The sequence below is a fragment of the Protopterus annectens genome, chromosome 2.part1 (assembly GCF_019279795.1).
Source record: "Protopterus annectens isolate FY-2018-M chromosome 2.part1, PAN1.0, whole genome shotgun sequence".
Lineage (NCBI taxonomy): Eukaryota > Metazoa > Chordata > Ceratodontiformes > Protopteridae > Protopterus > Protopterus annectens.
The window spans coordinates 467,636,052-467,658,956 of record NC_056729.1 but is presented as its reverse complement, the minus strand read 5'-3'; the positions used below and the strand labels follow the sequence as shown (position 1 = coordinate 467,658,956).

Below are 22,905 nucleotides of genomic sequence, written 5' to 3'. Positions count from 1 at the left end.
CTACATTTAGGGTAAGTGTACACAACTGTACTATGTTCTTTGTGTTTCAATGGTAATGCTTGGTGAAAGTATGTACAGAACTCCAGCTAGCAGCTTCTGGGATGTCCCTGGTAGGGACACCTCTGAGAAAGGCTGTAGAGCTAAGATGTAGCCCTGGTTGAATGAGGTCTTATCCCCTGTGGGATAAGTTTTCCATGGTGCATACAGCAGAAAAGAATGCAATGGCCTATCGATTTAGAAATGGTTTGCTTTGAAATGGCCTTCCCTTCTGCCCCTGCAGCAAATGCCACAAGCAGCTGTTCAGATTTCTTGACCGGTTTAGTCCTATCCAAGTAAAATCAAAGTGGTCTGTGCACATCTAAAGGAGTGCGGTATCTGTTCCCCTTTGTTCTGTGGATTAGAAAAGAAGGTTGGCAAATGAATGGACTGAACAAGGGCCACACTGGATACCACCTTGGGCATGTAGGAGGGATTGGTCCAGAGGGACACCCTGTCCGCATGAAAGATGATGAAAGGCTCCACTGCTATGAGGGCCTGTAATTCAGACAACCTTCTTGCTGAAGTGATGGCTAAAAGGAAGGCTGTTTTCCAACAAAGGAATTTCAACTCTGCATTTGCAGCTGGCTCAAAAGGAGGTAGAGTTTTTTCCAATACAAAGCTAAGGTCCAGGCTGGAGTAGGGGCTCTCCTGGGTGGTCTTATGTTTTTGGCCCCTCTGAAGAACTGCTTCAGCAGTGGATGAGAGAAGAGGGGTGGGTTCTGTGTTGTAATGAGCTGAAATGGCTGAGGCATGAATTTTGGAGGAGGAAAAGGAAAGGCCCCTGTGAAGCATCTCAGTTAAGTATTGAAGAATCTGAGGTAAATTGGGTGCTGCTGTGCCCATCCCCCCAGAGTTTGTTTCCAGGAACAGAATCTTTTCTATTTTTCAGCATAGAATTTTCTAGTACTAGGCCTCCTTGCCTCCAGAATGACATCCAACACTTGCTTACTGGAGGGATGGTAACCGAGATCAGGTAATTCAGCCAGGCTGCCAGGTTCAGGGTTTGAAGCTGTGGGTGCAAAATCTGGCCCTCCTGCTGGGACAGCAGGAAAGGGGTCTGAGGCAGGTGCCATGGTGCCAGCAGTGACACACTGCATAAAAGGGGGTACCAGTGTTGGTGTGGCCAGTCTGGTGCAATCAGTATCGTCCTTGGTTTGTCCTGTTTGATCTTTAGTAGTACCTTGGAGAGGAGAGGCAGAGGGGGGAAGGCATAAATTGATAGATTTTCCCAGGTGAAGGACAGGGCATCCACTTTCCAAGCTTTTTTGTGGGGAATCATTGTGCAGAATTTGTTCAATTGGTAGTTCTGGGGGGAGGCAAACAGGTCTACATCTGGGCTCCCCCATTTGTTTTTCAACATGTTGAATATCTTTGGTTCCAGTTTCCATTCATGTGGGTCCATGAGATTTCTGTTTAGTTCGTCTGCCAGTATATTTAGCTTTCCTGGCAGGGACTGAGCCTGTAGGTGTACTTGGTAGCTCAAGGCGGTGTTCCACACAGCCATGGCTAGTCTGGAGAGAGGGTATGAGTGGGTTCCCCCCTGCGTATGTACCACATAACAGTGGTACTGTCAGTCTTTACCATTAATTGTCCAGGAAGAATATGGTTCTTGACTGTCAGAGCATTCTGTACAGCTAACATTTATTTTTGATGGATATGCAGGTGCATTTGACTTTGGTTCCATTTGCCCTGAATGCACTTCCCTGCCAAGTGAGCCCATGCATAGTCTGATGTATCGGTTAGGGTTTGGGCGGCAGGGGGTAGAGTGAATGGCAGTCCCTTGTTTTGGTGGCAGGCCTCTGCCCACCAAAGGAACTCTATCTGTAGACAAGGTACGATACGAGTCATTGCTTCTAGATCCTGAGAATGTTGACAACATAGGCTTTTTAGATACCACTGTAGTGCCCTCATATGCAGTCTTGCATACGGAATTAGGAGAATGCAGGAGGCCATAAACCCCAGGGCTTGCAGTATTTTCCTTGCAGACAGCTGGGTCTCTGTGGCCAGTAGTTTGAAGTAGACTGCCAAATGAACTTCTCTCTCTGGAGTGAGGAAAGCCATCTGGGAAGTTGTGTTCAAGCTTGTTCCCACGAATACAATTTGTTGGCAGGGTACAAGATGTGATTTCTTTTTATTTATGGTGTACCCCAGAGAAGTTAGCAATTTCTGTACAAACGCCAGATGATTCAATAGTATGTCCTGGCTTTCTTCCCGAATTAGAGAATCATCCAGGTATGGGTATATTTGAATATTTCTTTGCCTGCAAAATGCAATGACTGGAGCTAGGCACTTTTTGAATACCCTGGGCGCAGTAGACAACCAAAGGGCAGTGCAGAGAACTGATAGCGCATGTAGCCTGCTTTGAAGCGTAGGTATCTTCTGCAAGATTCCCTTATTGGGATGTGCAGGTAGGCTTCCTTTAAATCCAGTGTTGCCAACCAGGCATCCTTGCCTAGCATAGGAAGCAGCTGGTGAAGGAGTTTGCATCTTGAATTTTGGGATTACCAAAAATGTGTTTAGGATAGAGAGGTCCAGGACAGGACGCCAGGAGTGGTCTTTTCTGGGCACCAGGAAAAGTCTTGAGTAGAAACTTTGTCCCCTTTCCTCTTCTGGGACAGGTTGAATAGTCCTGATACTTAGAGAGAGAGAACTTGTTTTTGAGCCTCTGCCCACTGATGTGGGGGTAGATCTGGCCAACCGCTTTAGGTTGGTAAGGAATGGAAGTGGAATCTGTACCCTTGGGAAACTATATTTAAAACCCATTCGTCCTGGGTAATGAGTTCCCGATTTTTTGCCTGCAGGGCAATCTTTCTCCCTAAAGGAACAGTCAATTGTGCAGGGCTTGGAAGTTTTAAAGTTAAGTCAATGAAACAGTTTACCATAGGGGGGAGTCTTACTAATACCTGCTTCGGAAGTGGGAGCCCCCCCACTGCTTAGTTCTGCGAGTACCTTGGGACTGGACTGAAGCCTGGGTGTTCTGCTGGTTTTGGGCTTGGACTGAAGGCCTGGAAGATGCAGGACAGCACCAATTCTTAGAGGGCCAATGCCTGCTAAATCTGGGAGGCTGTACCTGCAGGAAATCTTCAAACAGTTTGCATAGATTTAGCTTTTTCTTCCATCTTTTTAAGTACTTGTTGTGCACGGTTGCCAAACAGGCAGTTTTGGTTTAAGGGAGCGTCCAGCAATTTAGCTTTACCATGATCTGGCGAAGATTGCTCTTCAAGCCAAGCATGCCTTCCAAGTACAGACCCAGTGACAGCAGCTCTGCAAGACGCCTCTAATGAATCAAAACCACATTGCAAAGTATGTTTTCCAACTTGTTCAGCAGAATGCATTAAATCCTGTAAATCTATTTTCAGCACAGTCGGGAATCAACATCATTTTCTGTTTAAGCAATCCAATAATATGCTGCTGATACAACATATGAAACTAGCCATTTAAGGCTCTAATGGCCAAGGTTGCAGAAGTGTATACCTTCTTACCCCATCTATCCAGTGCCCTGGAATCTCTATCAGAGGGGGTAGAATTTTTGGCAGTAGTAGCCTCAATGCCCTTAGGTCCCTGTGAAATGGTCTCAGGATTCGCAGTAGGATTTTTAAAGAGGAACTTGTGAGAGTCAGGAACCCTGTAATACCAATCAGGTTTTCTGGGAGCAGGAGGTAAAGATTCAGGGGCCAAGCTAGATTCCGAGAAGGCATCATCAACCATGTCCAGTACAGGGGGGATGGCCAAAGGCCTGTGTTGGGGCAGGAGTAAGAAATCCCTAAGCCTCTCTTTACAGTCAGACTAATCCTAGCTTTCCCAGCGAAAATGCTCCCTAAGAGTATGCAAGGTTTCACCAAAAGAGAAATCCACTGGAGGGGAAGCAGAGGGAATGGAGTCCTCTGCATCAGAATCCTCATGGGTAGATAACGGTAAATCCTGGTCAGAGGAAACAGAAATTTCAGAGTCCTGATCAGAAGAATCATAAATAAACTCAGTCCTAGACCTCTTCGAGGGGGAAGGGTGGCTTCTCTTGATTAGAGTAATAAGGTCTTCAGCCATTCTTATTTGTTTCTTAGGCATAGAGGCCTGACCATGCAGTCTGGGTGTCGGTTTTCTAGGTATGGATCGAGTTTTAAGCCTTGAAGAAGATGGCATTGGTTTAATATGCAAGTAAGTAGGCCTGAATACACCCTCAGAAGCCGGTTCCTGCACACCGGCACCGGACCTATCAAAGGTAGAGGCATCTGCAGGTTCCACAGTTGAAGCATCTTGCGGCATACCGGACTGCGTAAATAAACAAGACGTCTAATACCTCGTTGTTTAAATAAGGCATAAAACAGACAGCGAAGTACGTCGTGGTCTGGGTCTAAGCAAGGAATGCAGTACGAATGAAAATCTTTGAGGTATTTGCTTTCCACAAGAAATACAATTAACTTTTACTGACATTGGTTTAGAGCAAGAAAAAGTTTCCCCAACAGGGTACTTAGCTTAGTTGACTTCGGTTCTGAAACTCGAAAACGAAACTTTCAGGAGTCGGCTGACCGGCACTTGCGAACTGCTTCTGCTTTGAGCATGGCAAGAAAGACTGATGTAATGGCGTCAGCTACATGCTTTATACCTCTGACTACCTGACGTCATGGGAAATGAGACCACAACTGACGCAGGACCAAAGACTGATAATCAGGGCAACGGAGGGCTACTGCAAGCAGATAACCCAAATGCGATGACTGCAACAGTGAAACACAAAGAACATCAGATGGTAATACTTCAGAAAACCACACAACTCTAACAAGGGTGATGGCTCACTTCACACTTGACAGCTCATTAAAATTCAGGACTGTCGTGCTATACTTCAAGTTACCAAACACATTAAGTGCATTTGACAAACACCTCAAGCTACTCCATCAAAAATCAGGCATCTCAAAGTTCATAGGGTGGGAAGTTGGTATAATGGTTAAGGTGCCTACCGTAGAGACACAAGGGAACATAGTTTGATTCCTACATAAAGTAACTGTCTAGGCGTAAAATGGCCCACAGGGCAGTTAGCCTAGAACTAATCTACGAATTCTACAAAATGCAATACAAAACATAAATCTTAACTAGGTAGGCTATCAAATATTCAAATAGTACTCTTTTCAGACTGTGGCTTTATACAATATCCAACAAGCACATTGGCTCAATCACTACATTCTCCAAAAACTGATGCTGACCACTGTTGCCTAATCAAATAACTTGACTGACTAAACTTGCAGAGCAAATGGAAATGACTAGTCAGGATGGACCTAGTAATCAGCTTCAAAAAGTAGTAGGAAAAAAAAATACAGTTGGCACAGCACAGATACATAGGCTTACATATGATCAATAGCTTACATGCCCTTAATGCACTCAACATACCACATCAGGCTCAAAACCAGCTCAGAGAAGCCTACAAATACTCCAGTCTACTACTGCAATCCAGACAGCAGTGCCAAAACAAATACTGCTTAGCGATCATTCCCCTAAACACACACAAATGTACTACAGACAGCAGTTAAAATCTATCAATTCATATCCCTAAGCAACCCTCAGAGAGCATCAGTGCACCATACTATATAAAGCCAGACGGATATTATAACTGCAAGAATCACTTACACAAAGCTGCTTGACAAAGTTGAAACCACAAACTTCCGAAAAACAAAAAGATGATGTCACACCAGAGTATCCTTAGAATACAAACTGGTTTAATGTTAACGCTTTTGTTCACAATTTTCTCAATCAACTTCCTCAGGCAAACCCTACACATACAAGTCAGTCATTCTTAAATAATACAGTCATTAAAACGTCAGCAAGTCTACCCCACTTTTAAAGTACAACCACGTATTTGCTCCCTTTCTAATTATATAACTTGACATATTAAAAACACAATAAACAGTCAAAATTACACATACAACCATCCTATAAAAATAATTCTTACTTTATGTAATAATATATATATATATATATATATATATATATATATATATATATATATATGCACACACACACACACACACACACATATATATATATATATATATATATATATATATATATATATATATATATATATATATATATATATCTTTTAAAAATCAAGAAATATATTTTTACCTTTCTAATGATTTTAATTTTGGAACACATTTAAATCGAACAATCATTTAAACCTGGATAGGTGTGCGCTTTCAATCTCAATTGCCATAGGAGCTTATTTTCTTCCAGTATGAGTGCCCATGGCCCACCGCTTATATTTCTACCAATTTGCTCTATTAAACATCTAAAATAATGGGCAGGATTTTCAATAATGTTTTGCCAATGCACTGATGGCATTTTGTCTACTGATGTGATACTGATAATCATACATCTGTTTAAATGTTCGTTTAGTCTTCCTTATATAGGAGCCGTGGCATAAAATTGTTCTTACTACCTACCCTTGGTCTCCAAACTCGAGTATGGGGAAATAAACTATCCTCTTTGAAGAAATGCAGACACTGCCACACTAGCACAGACCTTCGGAAAAGACATAGGAAAAAATGCATTGCCTATAACCTTTGAATATAAAAATTCCTGTAATCCTGTAAATATTACATCACCAATTACATTGTCAAAACATTCTTTCAAAGTACAGCAATGCTATCTGCACTATCTGAAAGGCCATTTACATTACAGGAGATGCACTTGGACAGAAATGAGCATGTGAATTTGACAAAGCAAAGATTTCAAGGTGGACAATCGGCACAATAATCAGGGACAAAGGAAAAGGGGAGTAACAATACTGACTGCAACAGGAGCTCTGATACCAAGAGCAGATTTGTGGTATCAAGAGGTCACTGACAGGGAAGAAGACTTTTGATGGATTTTTGATGGAAAGTACAACTGTGGAGATAACTTACTAAAATTCTAGCTACTTGAGTAGATCAATGTCCCGGGACAAAATCATTCACTAGCCTATAGCAGGCAGATATTCTTACCATCTCTCAGAATGTCCTAGGTACAAAAGTTTGGCGACAGGCACCATCCTCACGTCCTTGTCAGAGGTACCAAAAATCAGACCTTGCTTTGCTGGAGCAAGACCTGCCCCCACTGAACCAGACAATTTAAAACTTACTCTTCTGAGAGCTCCTTTTTGGTGGCTGCAGCTACCACAATAGGATAGACTGCAGTACCCTTGCTCCAATGTGCCCAGTCTTTGGGCAGAACCAAAATTTTGTTGTGCCTTCTAGGGACAAGATCTACCATGTCCAGTTCTCTCCAAACCCTTCTCAATACTAACTTGATAAGAGCAGATGGTGGGGGTACCACCCAGCCCATGGATGATGTCTGCACCAAAAGCCTCAAAAAGCAATGACTCCTCAGGGGAAGGGGCTTCAGAAGACCTACAAATCCCAGAGACTACCCCATCTCTGGAACAGGCTAACCCATCCATGTGAAGCAGAGTTCCTCCCTAACCCAATTCAACTGCAACTTGGACAACTGGATAGGGAACAGGAAATTCATCCCTGGCTTAGCACCTATGTCTGTAATGAACATAGGCAAATGTTTCATCTCCCAAGTCCCTACTTACACTTATCAAGTGTGTCAGAACTTGTCAGAGATTTGGGATGCATGGCTAGGCTTAAAAGGGTCTATATTATAAGTTCAAAGTCTGAAAACTTCAAATCTCATATGATCGACTCCATATGAGCGAAGTTTTCAACAAAAAAACCTACCTGAATGCTCTATGCAGGGGGGGGCAAGCCCCCCTGCACCCCCCCCCGCTACTTAAATATACCAACTCCGAGATCGCGCTACATTGAAGTGAAGGGAAATATTCCCTACGGTGATCTCCATTGAAACGTTCGCTGTTTGAAAATGTCAATCACATGAGATTCAAATTTTTCCAACTTGTAATATAAACCCGCTTAAAAAAGCACTTGTGGTTGTTAGTCAAGTATGAACAGATACCTCCCCCTTGCCTCAACAACTGTAACAAATCAAATGAGACATCACTGGGAGATTTCAGTCAGTATCTTCGGTCAACTATTCCCAAGGGGAATTTAGGTGACTCTTCTTACAGTGGTGCTTCTTGTATTCCGGGGGGGGGGGGGTGCAGAACCTCATTACAGCCCTTAACCTGGCTTTGTGACGCATGCTATCCCTGAACTAGAAAAGACTGAAGGCTACAGGTCTGGACTGGATCAGATAGTGTGCGATTCTTTCCCCATTTAGTGATGAATCATTTCAACAACGTCAAACATAAAAACCAAGGCCAATGCCTGGCAACTGGGGACAGACATCCCTGAGGTCTTCGGATCCAAGGAAGTGCCAACCCAGCTAGATTAGAGGCAGACACTGGAGCAGAGTTGTCCAAGATCAAGGTCCCAAAGGGCAGAAATGGCTCTGAGAACCTCAGTGTTGACCCTAGGCCACCAGCTCTGGGATGCAGATTGTTCTGAAAAAGCTGGAGTCGAATGCATCACAGTTAACAGAGACAAATTCAACCAAGCAGTTTGTAAATATGAAGGAGCCCATAGATGGAAGATGGATCCAGAAAATCTGTCCACATTTAGGATTCTGTGAAAGGAGAAACCAGAAAAGGAGTGGGAGGGCCAGCTCCCTCCACCCTTGGAGCACAGGGGAGGCAATGACCCCCCCCAAATCAATCCGTACCTTCAAGAGCTGTATCATCTTGTCCAAATCCACTTTCCTAACTTCTAGGAGATCTAGTGGACCTTGAAGATGCTGAAGCTAACTTAGCAGGTTGGTGCAAAGCTCTGTCCAAATTCTGGCCTCTAATCCAAGGAAACAGGACCAGAGGGAAGTTAGTTACAGTGAGAAAATCAGTTCCAGGGTGGCAGTCATGAGCAGTGATCAGTATCCACAAGAACTTAAAGCTGCCTTCTGACTCAGGGCAGTCAAGGATCGGAACCGATGCAGCTCCAAAGCCAGAGCTGAGGAAGCTGGAAATCATGACATAAGAAGTACTGATGCCAGATTAAAAATCAGAACTGAAGAAACTACGCCTGGGGGTCTTCTGTGCTGGATCATCCAAAGCTCCACACTCAGCGAATATTTTCCTACTCTTTCTTCTTGTGTCTTTTTACATCTGTATTTGTCTAATCTTTCTTGGACTTCTCCAAAACCTTCTTTGCAGGAGAACTAAAAGGGCTAGCTATAGAAGGAGGATCAGGAAAAAGCCCTTTGACCACTAATTTCAATTGCCTGTCCACCAAATCCTAGACTTGAAGGAAGCACATGCCTCACAATCCTGGTCTAAGTGGGCAGCCCCCAGACAGTACACACACAAGACTTCTTATGGGCAGCTTGTGAATACAATCAAAGCATTTCTCTCAGTCATAATGCCAGTCAAAAATCATTCCTTCAACATGTAACTGACCAACAACAAAACCAAGTAGGGAAAAGGAAAAACCCTATGGCATAGCGTCTCCCCCACCCACACATACAACCACACAGCTGGAATCAAATGACCCAGAAATCCCTATTAACAACAAAACAGTCCATCACTCAGACTCTACCTTCCTTTTTAAATACAGATGAAGAGAAGGATCCAGAAAATCATCAACTGACTAATCCTAGGAAAAAAAAATTAGTAGTAAAACTACAGAGACCATAGCTTTAGTCAAGCATGGCAAATGAGATCAGGGAAGACTGGGTGTTTCAGGGCATTATGGGAGAGAAGTCTGATCTGACAAACCAGATAACCCACAGGTCGATATAGACTGAAAAGACAACATAGGAATCTTTTTCTGGGTGGACATACCCTAAAAACCATGGGACGTGCCCAACAAACAATAATGAGGGACACACTCAAGAAAAGAACATTTGCCAACAGGATACCAAACAACCAGTTCAGGAAGAACATGGCAAATTGTCAGACTGATGATGCTGCACATTTGCAATGAAACTATTCTGTAGCAGAAAATTAAAAATGCTGCAGGCAGATATCACCATTACATGCAGAATGTACTGGTACCCCTTGATACAAATGACCCACCACCAGCAGAAAATGAGAAGGCTGCAAAGCTCTGGAAGTTGGGTCAGACATTGGCCTTCTGCAGCCAAAGACCCATGGATTATGGTTAGTACAAGGGTGAATGACCTACTGAACATTTAAAGCTACACTCATGCTCACCTGTTTGGACTGGAAAGGCTCCATCTCATTTGGATTTATGAAGGGCCTTTCATAAGTACAGACATAGGTGTTGACTGTTCAAGCCTGAATTCAGACCTACATCAGCATCTGCAAGGTACCACTGCAATCAAATATGCTGCAGAAGCTACAATTAATACATTTGCCAACCTTTTTACTCTAGGTCAGTGAGAAGAGAAATGAAGCTGCCTCTGGACTGGAAAAAAAGCCTTAAAAGGTTGTAGACCTTCAGGTTCTGCCATAAAGGAGACCCAGAGTTAAGCTCCTCTGGTACATCTACTATTTAATTGGGGAAAATAGACTTCTGGACCTTAGTCAGTAAATGTAAAGGGTCCCTCTGTCTGATTCTGAGGTTGACCACCACTAGCTAAGACTCCTCCAAGCACTAGCAAAGCAAACTTGTGTTCTTTGACATTACTAGTCTAGTAACAAGGAAGCATCAGCTTCTGCCAATGAAGAGATCAGAGAGCTCCTGGAATTTAGAGATGAAAACTTCTTTATTAAGTTTTATTACCCGTCTAGCAATTACTGCAAGGATTAAATCCACAAACTGTTAAACATAATGGAACTAAGGGCGGATTTCCTCAGTCACCATTTGCTTACTGTATGACTCTGAACAATTCACTTAACTTGACAGTACTCCCAAGATGTGGCTGAGGCCCCTGCTGATCAGTTAACTACTACAGTAATAAAAATGTTTCTGGTTGTGCACGCTCTAGTAGACCACTATACATTTCCCTTTCTTCCACATGCAGTTTTCTCTCCATCACACCTCCATGTACCAGCCACACCCATTTGTTCCCTCTTCCTGCATATCTCCGGTAAAAGTGAGAGCTGGCGAGGGGATACAGTCATACAACACCCTCAGAAGTGACTTGCACACACTGGTTTTCCAACAATAAGGTTGTTTTCTAGCTTTGGGTCCCAAACCTTTCCCTGGACATTATACAGGCAGCCCATGTCATTGCTGCATGCCAAAATGCCTTCGTATTGTGAATGCATGCACCCACGCATCAACAACTGGAACTACTGTAATCATAGCTGGTTGGCCAAACACCCACCTTTGGGCAATCCTTGCCAAGCTGCTGATCCTCTAAAGGGTTGTGGCAGTGGACATCCCCAGTCCCTCCTCTAAGGACAGGCACACCAGCTCCAACAAATGGCCAAGCCACTTATCAAACCTGGATCATAAGTTGCTATGTATAACACAGACACAGACACAGACACACACAGACACACACACACACACAGACACACACACACACACAGACACACACACACACACACAGACACACACACACACACACACAGACAGACACACACACACACAGACAGACACACACACACAGACAGACACACACACACACAGACACACACACACACAGACAGACACACACAGAGAGAGAGACACACACAGAGACAGACACACACAGAGACAGAGACACACACGCACACACACACACACACAGACAGACACACAGACAGACACACACACAGACACACACACACAGACACACACACAGACACACACAGACACACACACAGACACACACACACACACACACACACACACACACACACAGACACACACACACACACACACACACAGACACACACACACACACACACACAGACACACACACACCCATTCCCCTGGAACTTACATAATCCAACTCAAAGATCGCCATGTCTCTGAGAAAAGGGAATTTTCTGAGAAATGGCATCTTGTACTTTTAAGTCCATTCTTTTGGCCATTTAGTCTTCCTATTTCAGGACTTTAGCAGGTCCTAATATTTCAAATTACTTTTCATTCAGCTACTGCACAGTAAGAGCTAGTCCTTCTCTTGCTGCAAAAGAAAATGAAAGTAATACTGGTGATACTAATCAAGAGTTCCTCATGGCTTCTCAGCAGTCTGAAATCAGTACTGACGGAGAAACCCGATGCTCAAACGACCATTATCGACTGGGTAATTGCAGACACTGCACAACTAAATCAACTGGGCTTACTTCAGCCTCCACCTCATCTGGGTCAGCCACCCAGACCGAATACAAATTAAGCTCCTAACTATTGTTGGCAAGGATGAAATCTGGGATAAACCAAGTGAAAAAAAAAATCTTTTCAAATGGCCAAAAAGTCCGATTACTCCAGGATTACTCACAGGATCCTACTTTCTGGCCATGCTAGTGTTTGTGCCATTAGCTACCAGAATGGATTGTCAACTATATTCAAATACTTTGCAAATCTACAAATGCAGTGACAAGCAGAAACGCTAGAGGCAGCTCAGCTCTAAATTTCCTCAAACTCACTGTGGAAAGCCCCATTAACATGCTGGCACATGGACCAGCCTCATATAAACCCCTGTGGAATTACCAAACTACAGTATCAGAACAGCCAAAGCACACAACTCCAGGCAAATAGTCTTGCACTCTCATCCTGCATCACCCTAAGCTGGTGATGGGAGGTAGTGATAATCCCCACACTGTAGGTGCATTAAGAGAGGGAGTCTGCCAAAAAAAAAACAGTGCTCTGCAAGCACTTCAAAGAGCCAAGATAATCAGAGCACCTTTCTTATACACAGTACGATATGGAAATGGACACCAAAGAGAAGAAATCCAATTGGTTAGAAAGCTTTCTACAAAATGGAGCCTTCAAATGGGAATACCTTGCCTCAAAAGTTACTTTAGGCTGAAAACATGCTTTCATTCAAAAAGTCTCTAAAAACGCAACTTAACAAGACTACACAATGCAAGTCTTTTAATGAACCTAACTTGGCTATTACTTTCCAACTATATTTCTAACTACCTAGGGAATATGCAATTCATACATCGACTACAGCTGTTCACATAACTCATTTCTTGTAAATACTGTAAAAAATATGCAAGTTATCTGTTCTAAAGGCAGACAATGCATTTTTATAGTTAAGACCATGACAATCATTTTAGAGAGATTAGATATTCAGAAGTATCAAGGTGAACAATATTCTGGTGCAAACAGTAATTACCATAATGTACCAACTTATGTATTTACTTGTTAATATTAGGGGGTAGGAAAGGGGCACAATGGACATTAAAACTATGGGAGACCATTCACTCTATAAAAAGTCAAAGCAGATGAGATTTACTGGGGCCTGTAAGACAGAATGGAGTCCTGGATCCTGAGACGCACTTCCCAGAGACATATTTTGGTAAGGGAATCACCTACCAAGCTGCTCCAAGAGGGAGCACTGCACTGCAATAACCCATAGAACAAAAAGAATCTCTAGAAATATTGCAAGTCCCCAAAGCTTGGGTCTTTACGAAGCCCTCCATGTGACAGCATTCACCAGTGAAAATGGATAAGGATCTTAAGACTGCACAACTTTTTTTTTTTTTTTTTTACAAAGGCTTACTTTTCCCAAACACTAAGCAGGTGGAGTCTAATCTTCTCTCTTAGACAAAAGGGGTTTGGTGGCACAGCTGACATACATGGCAAGCAGAGCAAACCTACATGTGTAGGTCTCACTGTCATTACATCCCCACTCTTTTAAGCAGCAAGTAAAATTCCTGTTTAACTAGTACTGGGAATCACAAAGTAAGAAACAAGGAATCCGAGCATGTGCCTTGTGAGGGATGCAAGAAGAAAAACCTAGATATCACACAGTTCCTGCTCTTCCTCTGCTTCAAACTGACAACCAATTAAGCTGTCAAAATTTTTAGTAAGTTTACATGGACTGCTTATCCAGTTTCTGAAGAAAATGGACGATAGTTCAAATAGATTTCTTTCCCTAAATTGCCACCAAAAACCTTGATTCAGAACTCGGATACAACTAGGATACAAAAGTAAATTATAATGAAAAATACCAGATATCCAGTCATTATCAGGATTCAGACAGCTTATGGGAATACATGCAAAATTGTCCATCACAGACCCTGACTATAGTAATGAGTCATCCTATATGAGATTTAATTCAATTCAACATATGCACTAGTGGCTAGTGCATGGGGGAACTAAGAATCCTTTACTACCAGGCTGACGGCACTTAGTAATACGGCAATCTAGCATAATCATACTAAGCACTACAGTCAATGCGACTTGCAAGTTCTCTGCAATTATTTAATGACTGTAAGAACATCTGGAAGGTTTGTCAATTTGGGAAACAATGAGGGAACTTTCAAATTATGATCAACAGGCTCAAAATCCGAAATATGTTAAGTGGCAATAAAGAAGTGGGTAGTGCAGGGGGTGGGGGCATCCCACCCCAACAAGCACTGGCCTAGTGCAGACACAGTCCAATGTAGAGAATTTGTGAAAATTCAGCACTGTGCCAAGAATATCAATAGAAAAACCGCTATCCACTGCAAAAAAGGCCTCTGAAATCAAATAAACTCACCTACTGGCTATTACAATTGTAGTGCATATGAAATAAACTCTTCTAAACAACCATGCAAATCGCTTTTATCAGATAAAGAAAATATTGAACTTACATATCTGCCTTTTGAATGCACACAACTGCACAGGCAAATCGTTGAAGTTCCCCTCCAGAAAGGTCCTCAACATTTCTGCCTTTAAGGTGAGTTAAATCTACAAAAAAATATAATGTTATTAAATAAGATGTGTTAGAATATAGATAATTCAATGGCTATTAAAGTATTTTAACGGCAATTAAGTCTGCCATACAGTTGACACAAGAGTACAAATCTCAGGACTGAATGGTCCACCAAGGCTCAAACTGGAAATGCAATTTTTCCCCTAAGTAAGCAACTAAACCTGTATGAAACACATGTGCTACTTACAGCACTTTATGCATACATTTGCCTATGGCCTGCATTGTGACTGAAAAGGGTCACTGTACCATCCTCACTTACCTGGTACTTCCAACTGCGCTTCCACCCCCAATATTTTGAAAAAAAAAATGCCTACTTGAAGTATTAGTGATTATCTAAAACTTGTTAAATTTCCACCATCTACTCTTTCAACCTCCATCCCACCAAAAGATGCTCACTCATCAGCAAATGTATTCTACTTATTTACACATTTATTAACTGGGCAAGTACAATGATCCAAAGTCCCTTTACAGGCACACCACAGGTCTTGAAAGCATTACACAAAGATTTACACAGGAAATGCAAACCAAACATTTAGCACATGACAATAGTTTATTCATATGTCTTTAATACACAAAAGTTTTGGTATATGCATAAACAGAGATATGCATCAAAACTGAACAGGGGAAAAAAGAAGTTATGTACTCACCATAACGTTCCATCTGAGTAGTTTTACTTCATTTTCTGCAACCTGTGGGTATTCGGATCAGAGCTGGCAACATTTTATCAAGCATCTTCTCCAAGCTCCTCCCCTTACCCATAATCCCTCACCTCTCCTACCTTCCCTCAGATCGAGTTTGCCACTAACCAAACTATTAGCAACTCAATAACGTTAACCTAGAACAGGTTTGGGGGAAGGAGGGAGGGAGGGACGGTTGCAGAAAATGAAGTAAAACTACTCAGATGGAACGTTATGGTGAGTACATTAACTTCTTTACCTGAAGTAGTTAACTTCATTTATCTACAACCTGTGGGACAGAGTCCCCAGCTACCAAAACTCCTGGGAGGCCCTCATGGAAGGATATTCCTGAGCACCGTAGAGCCAAAGGATGCTTTCCCTCTAGAGATCAAATCCAACTTATGAGAGATGAATGTATGTGACCTTGCCCAGGTTGCTGCTGCACAGATATGATCCAGAGAAACCCTATACCAAAAAGCAGCAGAAGTTTCCATAGATCTGGTGGAATTGGCTTTAATAGGAAAAGGTGGGGATAGGCCTTTATCCCTATATACTTGCAGTATACATTGTGTAATCCACCTGGCTAACGAGACCTCGGAAATGGCCTTGCCCAAAAAGGGTCTAGAAAAGGACACGAATAATTGGTCAGACTTAAGAAATTGCGTAGTCATGTGTAGATAGAAACAAAACTGTCTATGAACATCTAGCAAGTGCAGCTTATATTCACCCTTGTTCTGGAAATTTGGAAAGAACACAGGCAGATTAATCATCTGGTTAATGTTAGATTCAGAAGCCACTTTAGGTAAGAAAGAAGGGTTCGTGCGAAGCGAAACCCTGTCTTTATGAAAAAAGAAGTAGGGGGCACGGCAGACAAAGCTTGGATCTCAGAAATCCTTTTAGCCGAAGTAATGGCCACTAAAAAGGCGGTCTTCCAGGACAGAAATTTTAAGTCTACTGACGCTGCTGGTTCAAAAGGGGGTGCCACCAGTGCCTGCAGAACTAGAGTAAGATCCCAAGGGGGGACAGAATTCTTAACTGGGGGACGCAAGAGAAAAGAACCTTTTAGAAAGGCCTTGCACAATCTCAAGGAGGCCAGAGCTTTAAAATTTTCGCCAATATGAAAATTAGATATGGCTGCCAGTTGTACTTTAACTGCGGAGGAACTGGCCCCTTGTTGAAAAATATATGACAAAAACTCCAAGACTGCAGGAACCGGGGCAGTACATGGATCTAGGTTTCTCTGAGAAGCCCAAATAGAGATGCATTTCCATTTGCTGCGGTAATCCTTCCTAGTGGAAGCTTTGAGGGATGCCACCACAATACTCTTTACCGAAGATAAACTGGGAGTCCTAGCGATCAGGGGAACTGGAGCAACCAAGCAGTCAGCTTGAGGCTGTCCAGGTCGGTCGGACTGATTCCCGAGAGATGGGTTACGAGATCAGGGCAGGAATCTAGAATCAGTGGAGAAGTTAGAGCATGAGACCAGAGGAAGGGGAACCACACTTGACACTGCCAGAACAGGGCAATGAGGATCACTTTGCACCCCAGTCGGTATGCTTTCTGAAGAAACTTCGGAATTAGAGGTAGCGGGGGATAGGCATACAGTAACCCGGGAGGTCAAGCAACGACTAGAACATCTCCAGGGGAGTCCCCTGGGGAGGGGGGGTTAGAGTGAAGAACTCGGTGAACTTCGCAGTGGAAGGAGATGCGAAGAGATGACAGCAAGGGTGACCCAACGCTACGAAGATCTCCTCTGCTAATGACTGTTTGAGACCACTCGTATGGCATTAGAATAGCCCAACTCAATCTGTCAGCTAAAATGTTGGAGCATCCCGGGATGTGCATTGTGATCAGAAACAGACTGGTGGAAATCGCCCACTCCCACACTCTCATGGCCTCGCGGCAGACAGGGTAAGATCTGGTCCCTCCTTGTTTGTTGGATGTACCAGACAACAGACATGTTGTCTGACTGAACTGCAATCTGGTCTCTGTTTGGGATCACGTGCCTTGGACTGTCCTTCCCAAACAGTGCCCCCCCACCCGAACTGGGAGGCATCCGTGGTCACTGTGGCTTGGGATGTTAAGAATGGGTGACCTGCCAAGATTTTTGGTGACTGGAGCCACCAAAGAGGAGAAGTCTTGCAGGCTTTGCTGATTCGTATGGGGTAGTCCATGGGGAGGTCTAACCAAGATCACTGAACTGCCAAGATCCACTGAAGCACCCTCATGTGAAGGAGTGCACATGGTAGAACTGAAATTGCTGCTGCCATGGAGCCTAGGGCGCGGAGAATGTTGCTCGCCATCAGTGTCCTGGGGCCGAAGATCACCGACACATGGGCCCGTAGGTTCTGGATCCTGTCCGAGTGAGAAAAACTTGTAATAGTAGTGTCTCCAACCGTGCCCCTATGAATTCAAAGGTCTGTGTCAGATTTAGGCGGGACTTTGAGATGTTGATGGTGATCCCTAGATTGACTGCAAGATGTATGAAGGAGTCTCTGGCCATGCAAAGTAGACGCTTGGTGGTAGCAGCGAGGAGCCAATAGTCTAGGTAAGGAAACAAACAAATTCCTTGAAGCCTCAGGTGAGCCGCTACTATGGCCATAACCTTGGTAAAACACCATGGGGGCTGTGATGAGACCAAAGGGTAGGGCTCTGAACTGGAAATGATTGGCTCCCAGCCGGAAGCGAAGAAATCTCCTGGAGCTTCTGCAAATCTTGATATGGTAGAACGCATCCTGGAGGTCTATCGAGCACATCCAGTCGCATCCTCGGGGAAAAAAGGAAGATGGACTAAGGTGACCAACCGGAATTTCTGCTTGGCTACCGACAGGTTCACGGTAGACAGGTCCAATATGGGTCTGAGGTCCATCTTTTTTGGCACTAAAAAGAACCTGGAGTAAACAACTAATCCGGACTGATCTTGGGGGACTGATTTCGATGGCCCGATTGTAAAGCAGCTTTGCAATTTCATGCACTGCGGCCTCCCTTTGAGCAGGTGGGACATCCGGGAGGCGCTTTGATTGTATAGGTGGGGTGATGAACGGGATGGAGTATCCTCTGGATATTATTTGGAGCACCCAACGGTCCGTTGTGATGGACTCCCAAGCAGTTAGGTGCAATTCCCTGATGGTCTCCAGAGTAGGACAGTCGGGCAACCCTTCAGGGTTGCTGCGCGGGTCGGTCCGAGAAGGTCTCCCTCGACCCAAAGTTCCTCGGACCCCCTCTGCCTCTGGGGCGGCGTCCGTCTTGTCCCCCTCTGCCTCTAGGGGATGAGTTACAGAGTGTCATGGGAAAACTGAGATTTTCTGTACCACATCTTCTTCTGCTATCTCCGATTCCTAGAAAAGGATTTTTGAGGGCTAGAGAAGCAGACTCCGATGGCAAACAGTCTTCCCATCCTTCTCGCTCTGGACTAAGGTGTCACAAACAGTATTCCCAAAAAGGGAGGAACCGTCAAAGGGAGCATTCGTGAAAGATGCCTTGAAGGGATCCTTGAATTGACAGAGTCGGAGCCAGACATGCCACCTCATAGCTACGCCAGTCCCAGCCACCATAACCGCTCCTTCCGTGGTATGGGAAAGATGACGCATGGACATGTTAGAAACAGATTTCAGTCGACATTTTCGCAGAGAACAGCTGCTTGTCCTCTGGCGACAAGGACTCTGGGGGCGACAACGAATTCCGTGAGCAGGTTTCGCTGGAGTCGAAAGATGTATGCAAAATAATTCAGCGCTCGTATGGAAAACGTTGCTGAAGAAAAAACTCATTTCCCAAAGCGGTCCACTGCCCTAGACTCTTTGGCTCAGGAAAGTTCTTCGGTCCACCCTTCAGACAGTTTTCTCTTGGTGGCAGCCGCCACCACCATAGCATCCACAGGGGATCCCTTGTACCAAGCCTGTCTATGGGAGGTGAAAGGATCCTGTCTGGGCATTTGGGTATTGGCTCTATGGTGTCAGGCTCCTTCCATGCCCACGTGGTGATCAGATCCACTAATGGATCTGCAGGAGGGGACACCCAGGATGTAGACGGGCCAGTACCAAAGACCTCAAAGAATACAGATTCGTCTGTTGAGGGTTTTGGGGCTGACCAACCTCCTCTCAGGTGGAGGATTTCCATGATGTCTCCAAAGGAGACATCCTCTGGAGATGACCCGGGGGAACCCTCACCTTTATCCAAGTCAGTATCTTCTCTGAGGGACTGGGGGGGGGGGTCCATGTGCCTCCTCTTACACAAATGCTTACGTGGGATTCTCTGAAGAGGGCTCATAAGTCATGGGGGGGGGTTCCACAAAGGGATCCACCTGAGTGTCCTCTGGCACGGGCTGTCCCTGGGACAAGCTGATGGGAGTCGTGACCAAATCCAAGGCAGCCTGGGCGGAGTCCAAGGCAATGGGCTGGGGTCTCAATCCTTGGGAGAGAACCCTCTCCACCACGTCGAAGAAGAGCGCACCTCCTTGGCAACCAACAAGGAAGAAGTTCTCCCCGACTCAGTCGTAAGGATTGGGCAGAGGCCAAGGTAGCCAGGGTTCCGAAGGAACGGCTCTGATCTGACAAAGTCTGAGCCGAAGACATCTCCGTTCCCTTGGATCCGGCTCCCTGTTCTCGGCTGGAGAGTTGCTCAGATCTGAACAAATCTGATCTGAGGAACTCAAGGCAATGGCCGGCGTCGAGGTTGGAAAAGGAGTCTGCGCCGAACCCCGAGCTCAGAGGATCCTCGGATCCATAAACCCAGAGACCGATGGTCGGATTGGGGAAGGAGAGATAGGATGGAAGGGCATAGAGGTCCCCTCCGGCCAGAGAGGGGCCTGGGAAGCCTCCCATTTGGATTAGAGTCCGAATGAATCTACACATCATCCTGTCCACGTCAAGCTCCGATAGACTCAGAGTAGAGCGTGAGGAGGTGACCGACTCAGATCTGGCCCTATGAGACGACCTCGAAGAAGGCCTCCGATTCAAGGGCTCCGTTGGCTCCGGGGAGAACCTCGGGGAATGGAGCAGAGGAGAAGTGGTCCTAACAACTTTCACAGGTGGACTGGGAAAAGGCTCCTGCTCAGGAGATTGCTTGCGGTTCCTCTCTACCCTTTTCTCTCTTTTTTTTGTCCTTATCTGCAACTTTTGTCCCACCCTCAGCAGGCTTAGAGGGAAGTCCCAGCCTGGGGGGGGTTGGTTGGCTCTAGGAGCCAATGTCGTGGCTGTCATCTCTAAGGCAGAAACTGGTAGCAGGCCCTTGGCTACCAGTTTCGCATTCCTTTCTTTAAGGGCTCTGGGATTGAACCCTGCACACACAACACATGGCAAACTAAGATGGGGAACGCCAAGGCAAATAACACACAGTGTGGCTATCAGCTGGTGAAAGCTTGTGGCCACACACTGCATATCTTGAACATTGGTTTAGGCTGGTAAGCCATAATACACTCCACTGAGCCAAACGCTAAACTAGACACACACACACTCAGGGGTTGGCTAGGCCTACACTATTCAAGAAAGAAACACAAACTTTTTTTTTTTTTTTTTTTTTTTTAACAAACCGACAAGATGAAGGGGAGGAAGGGCTATCGCAAACAAATACTCACACACTAAAGAATCAAAAGTTCCACTTACACTACCCAACTTGGAGCTAGAGAGACCATGATGCGTACATATGAAGCAGCAAATGAGATTTGAGGGAAGGTAGGAGAGCTGAGGAATTATGGGTAAGGGGAAAAGCTTGGAGCAGATGCTTGATGAAATGTTGCCGGCTCAGATCCGATGAGGATCCGAATACCCACAGGTTGCAGATAAATGAAGTTAACTACTTCAGATCATTTCATTTTAAATGTTAACCACTCCAGTGTCAAATAAATCAAATGTTTTTTATTGGTTGGAAACAGATAAGGGAGAGAAGCAACTAGTATTGAGATAAAACATGGAATTCCGAGTGGATAAACTCAGATGCAATGACAGATATTACAACATAAAATTCTGAGAGAGAATTCTGCAGCAAAGTCAGAAGCAATGTGAGGGGGAGAAGAAGATAACAGGGGTAATGTATGAAGAGAAAGTACAGTTGTGTACACTTACCATAAATGTAGATGTTCGAGTGTATTCATTACATCTGGGTAATCTGCTGACAGGTTGCCCTCAGTCGGCCTGAATAACAAAGTCTTGGGTCCTGTGTCAGTTGCTGTCTCCTCTACCATGACATCAAGGGTATAAAACATGCAGCAGACGCCATTTTAATCAATTTTTCTTTCCCCAGATGTCAGGTGCCCCCCAAAATGGGGAACAAAAATACATATAAAATAAACTGTAAATATATATAAATGCATCTTGGAAACAAAAAATTTACCTTCAACTAAAAGCAAATACATCACAAAGGCTTTTGAGTATAGTGAAGGAAAGAAAAGGTATAGAATGGGGGATGGCAGGTGGGTAACCCGGACTGACGGTGAATACACTCTAACATCTACATTTATGGTAAGTGTACACAACTGTACTATGTTCTTCATGTTTCACTGCTGCAGTCATTACATTTGGGTAGAATCCCAAAGCTATGGATGGGAGGATGGAACTAAAACAGCATTAGGAGCAGCTATAAGGCCCTGCAGGACTGCAGTGGCAAAGCCTGCCCTGGATTTAGAGAAAAGAGGTAAATGATAATGCTTTGTGAACGTATGAACAGAGCTCCAAGTAGCAGCTTCTAAAATGTCTTTGGTTGGGACCCCTCTGAGAAAAACTGCTGAAGTAGAGGCAGCCCTGGTGGAATGGGATCAGATTCCCCTTGGGCACAGGTTTACCATGGTGCAAATAGCAGAAACGAATGCAGTGGCTTATCCATTTAGAAATAGTCTGCTTTGATATAGCCTTGCCCTCTGACCCTGCAGCAAATGCTACCAGTAGTTGCTCAGACTTTTAGAGAATTTGTCCTGTTTAAGCAGAATCTTAGTTGTCTGTGTACATCCCATGAAAGCAGAAACCGCTCCCCCTTGTTCTGCGTATTTGGGAAAAATGTTGGCAGGTGAATGGTCTGGTTAAGAGCCACACTGGATACCACCTTAGGCATAAAAGGATTGGTCCCGAGGGCCACCCTGTCCGGGTAAAATATAATGAAAAGCTCCACTGCCATGAGGGCCTGTAGTTCTGAAACCCTTCTTGCTGAAGTGACTGCCAAAAGAAAAGCGGTCTTCCAAGACTTAGATATGCCACAGAGTATAGCTGGAGTTTTTTTAGATTGTCAGTATATGGCATCTGCTTTAGGCCTGCGATTCTTTTAGGGAGGTATTTCTGTGGCCTTTCAAGCTATTCCAGATGTCTTGTGAGGTACATACCAAATGGGGCATTATACTCTATAATGGGTTTAATGAGGGAGGAGTGCAGTGGGACAATGGCCTCCTTTTTTCTGGATGAAAAGCCCTTAGTGATGAGGTGTACCACACAGAAGGATTTCCTGACTGTTGTGGCAAAAATAGAAGGAT

At 44.4% G+C, this 22,905-nt stretch overlaps 1 protein-coding gene across 1 annotated transcript in view; it reads right to left on the bottom strand.

Annotated features, from left to right (window-relative positions):
- Positions 1-22,905, bottom strand: part of ABCE1 (ATP binding cassette subfamily E member 1) — a 1,045,252-nt gene that overhangs the window by 853,123 nt on the left and 169,224 nt on the right. The window contains exons 8-9 of the mRNA XM_044062259.1: positions 14,654-14,808; positions 4,536-4,547 (exon numbers count right to left, since the gene is read on the bottom strand). Of these exons, the coding sequence (XP_043918194.1) occupies positions 4,536-4,547; positions 14,654-14,808 (167 nt within the window). The remainder of the gene's footprint in view (positions 1-4,535; positions 4,548-14,653; positions 14,809-22,905) is intronic.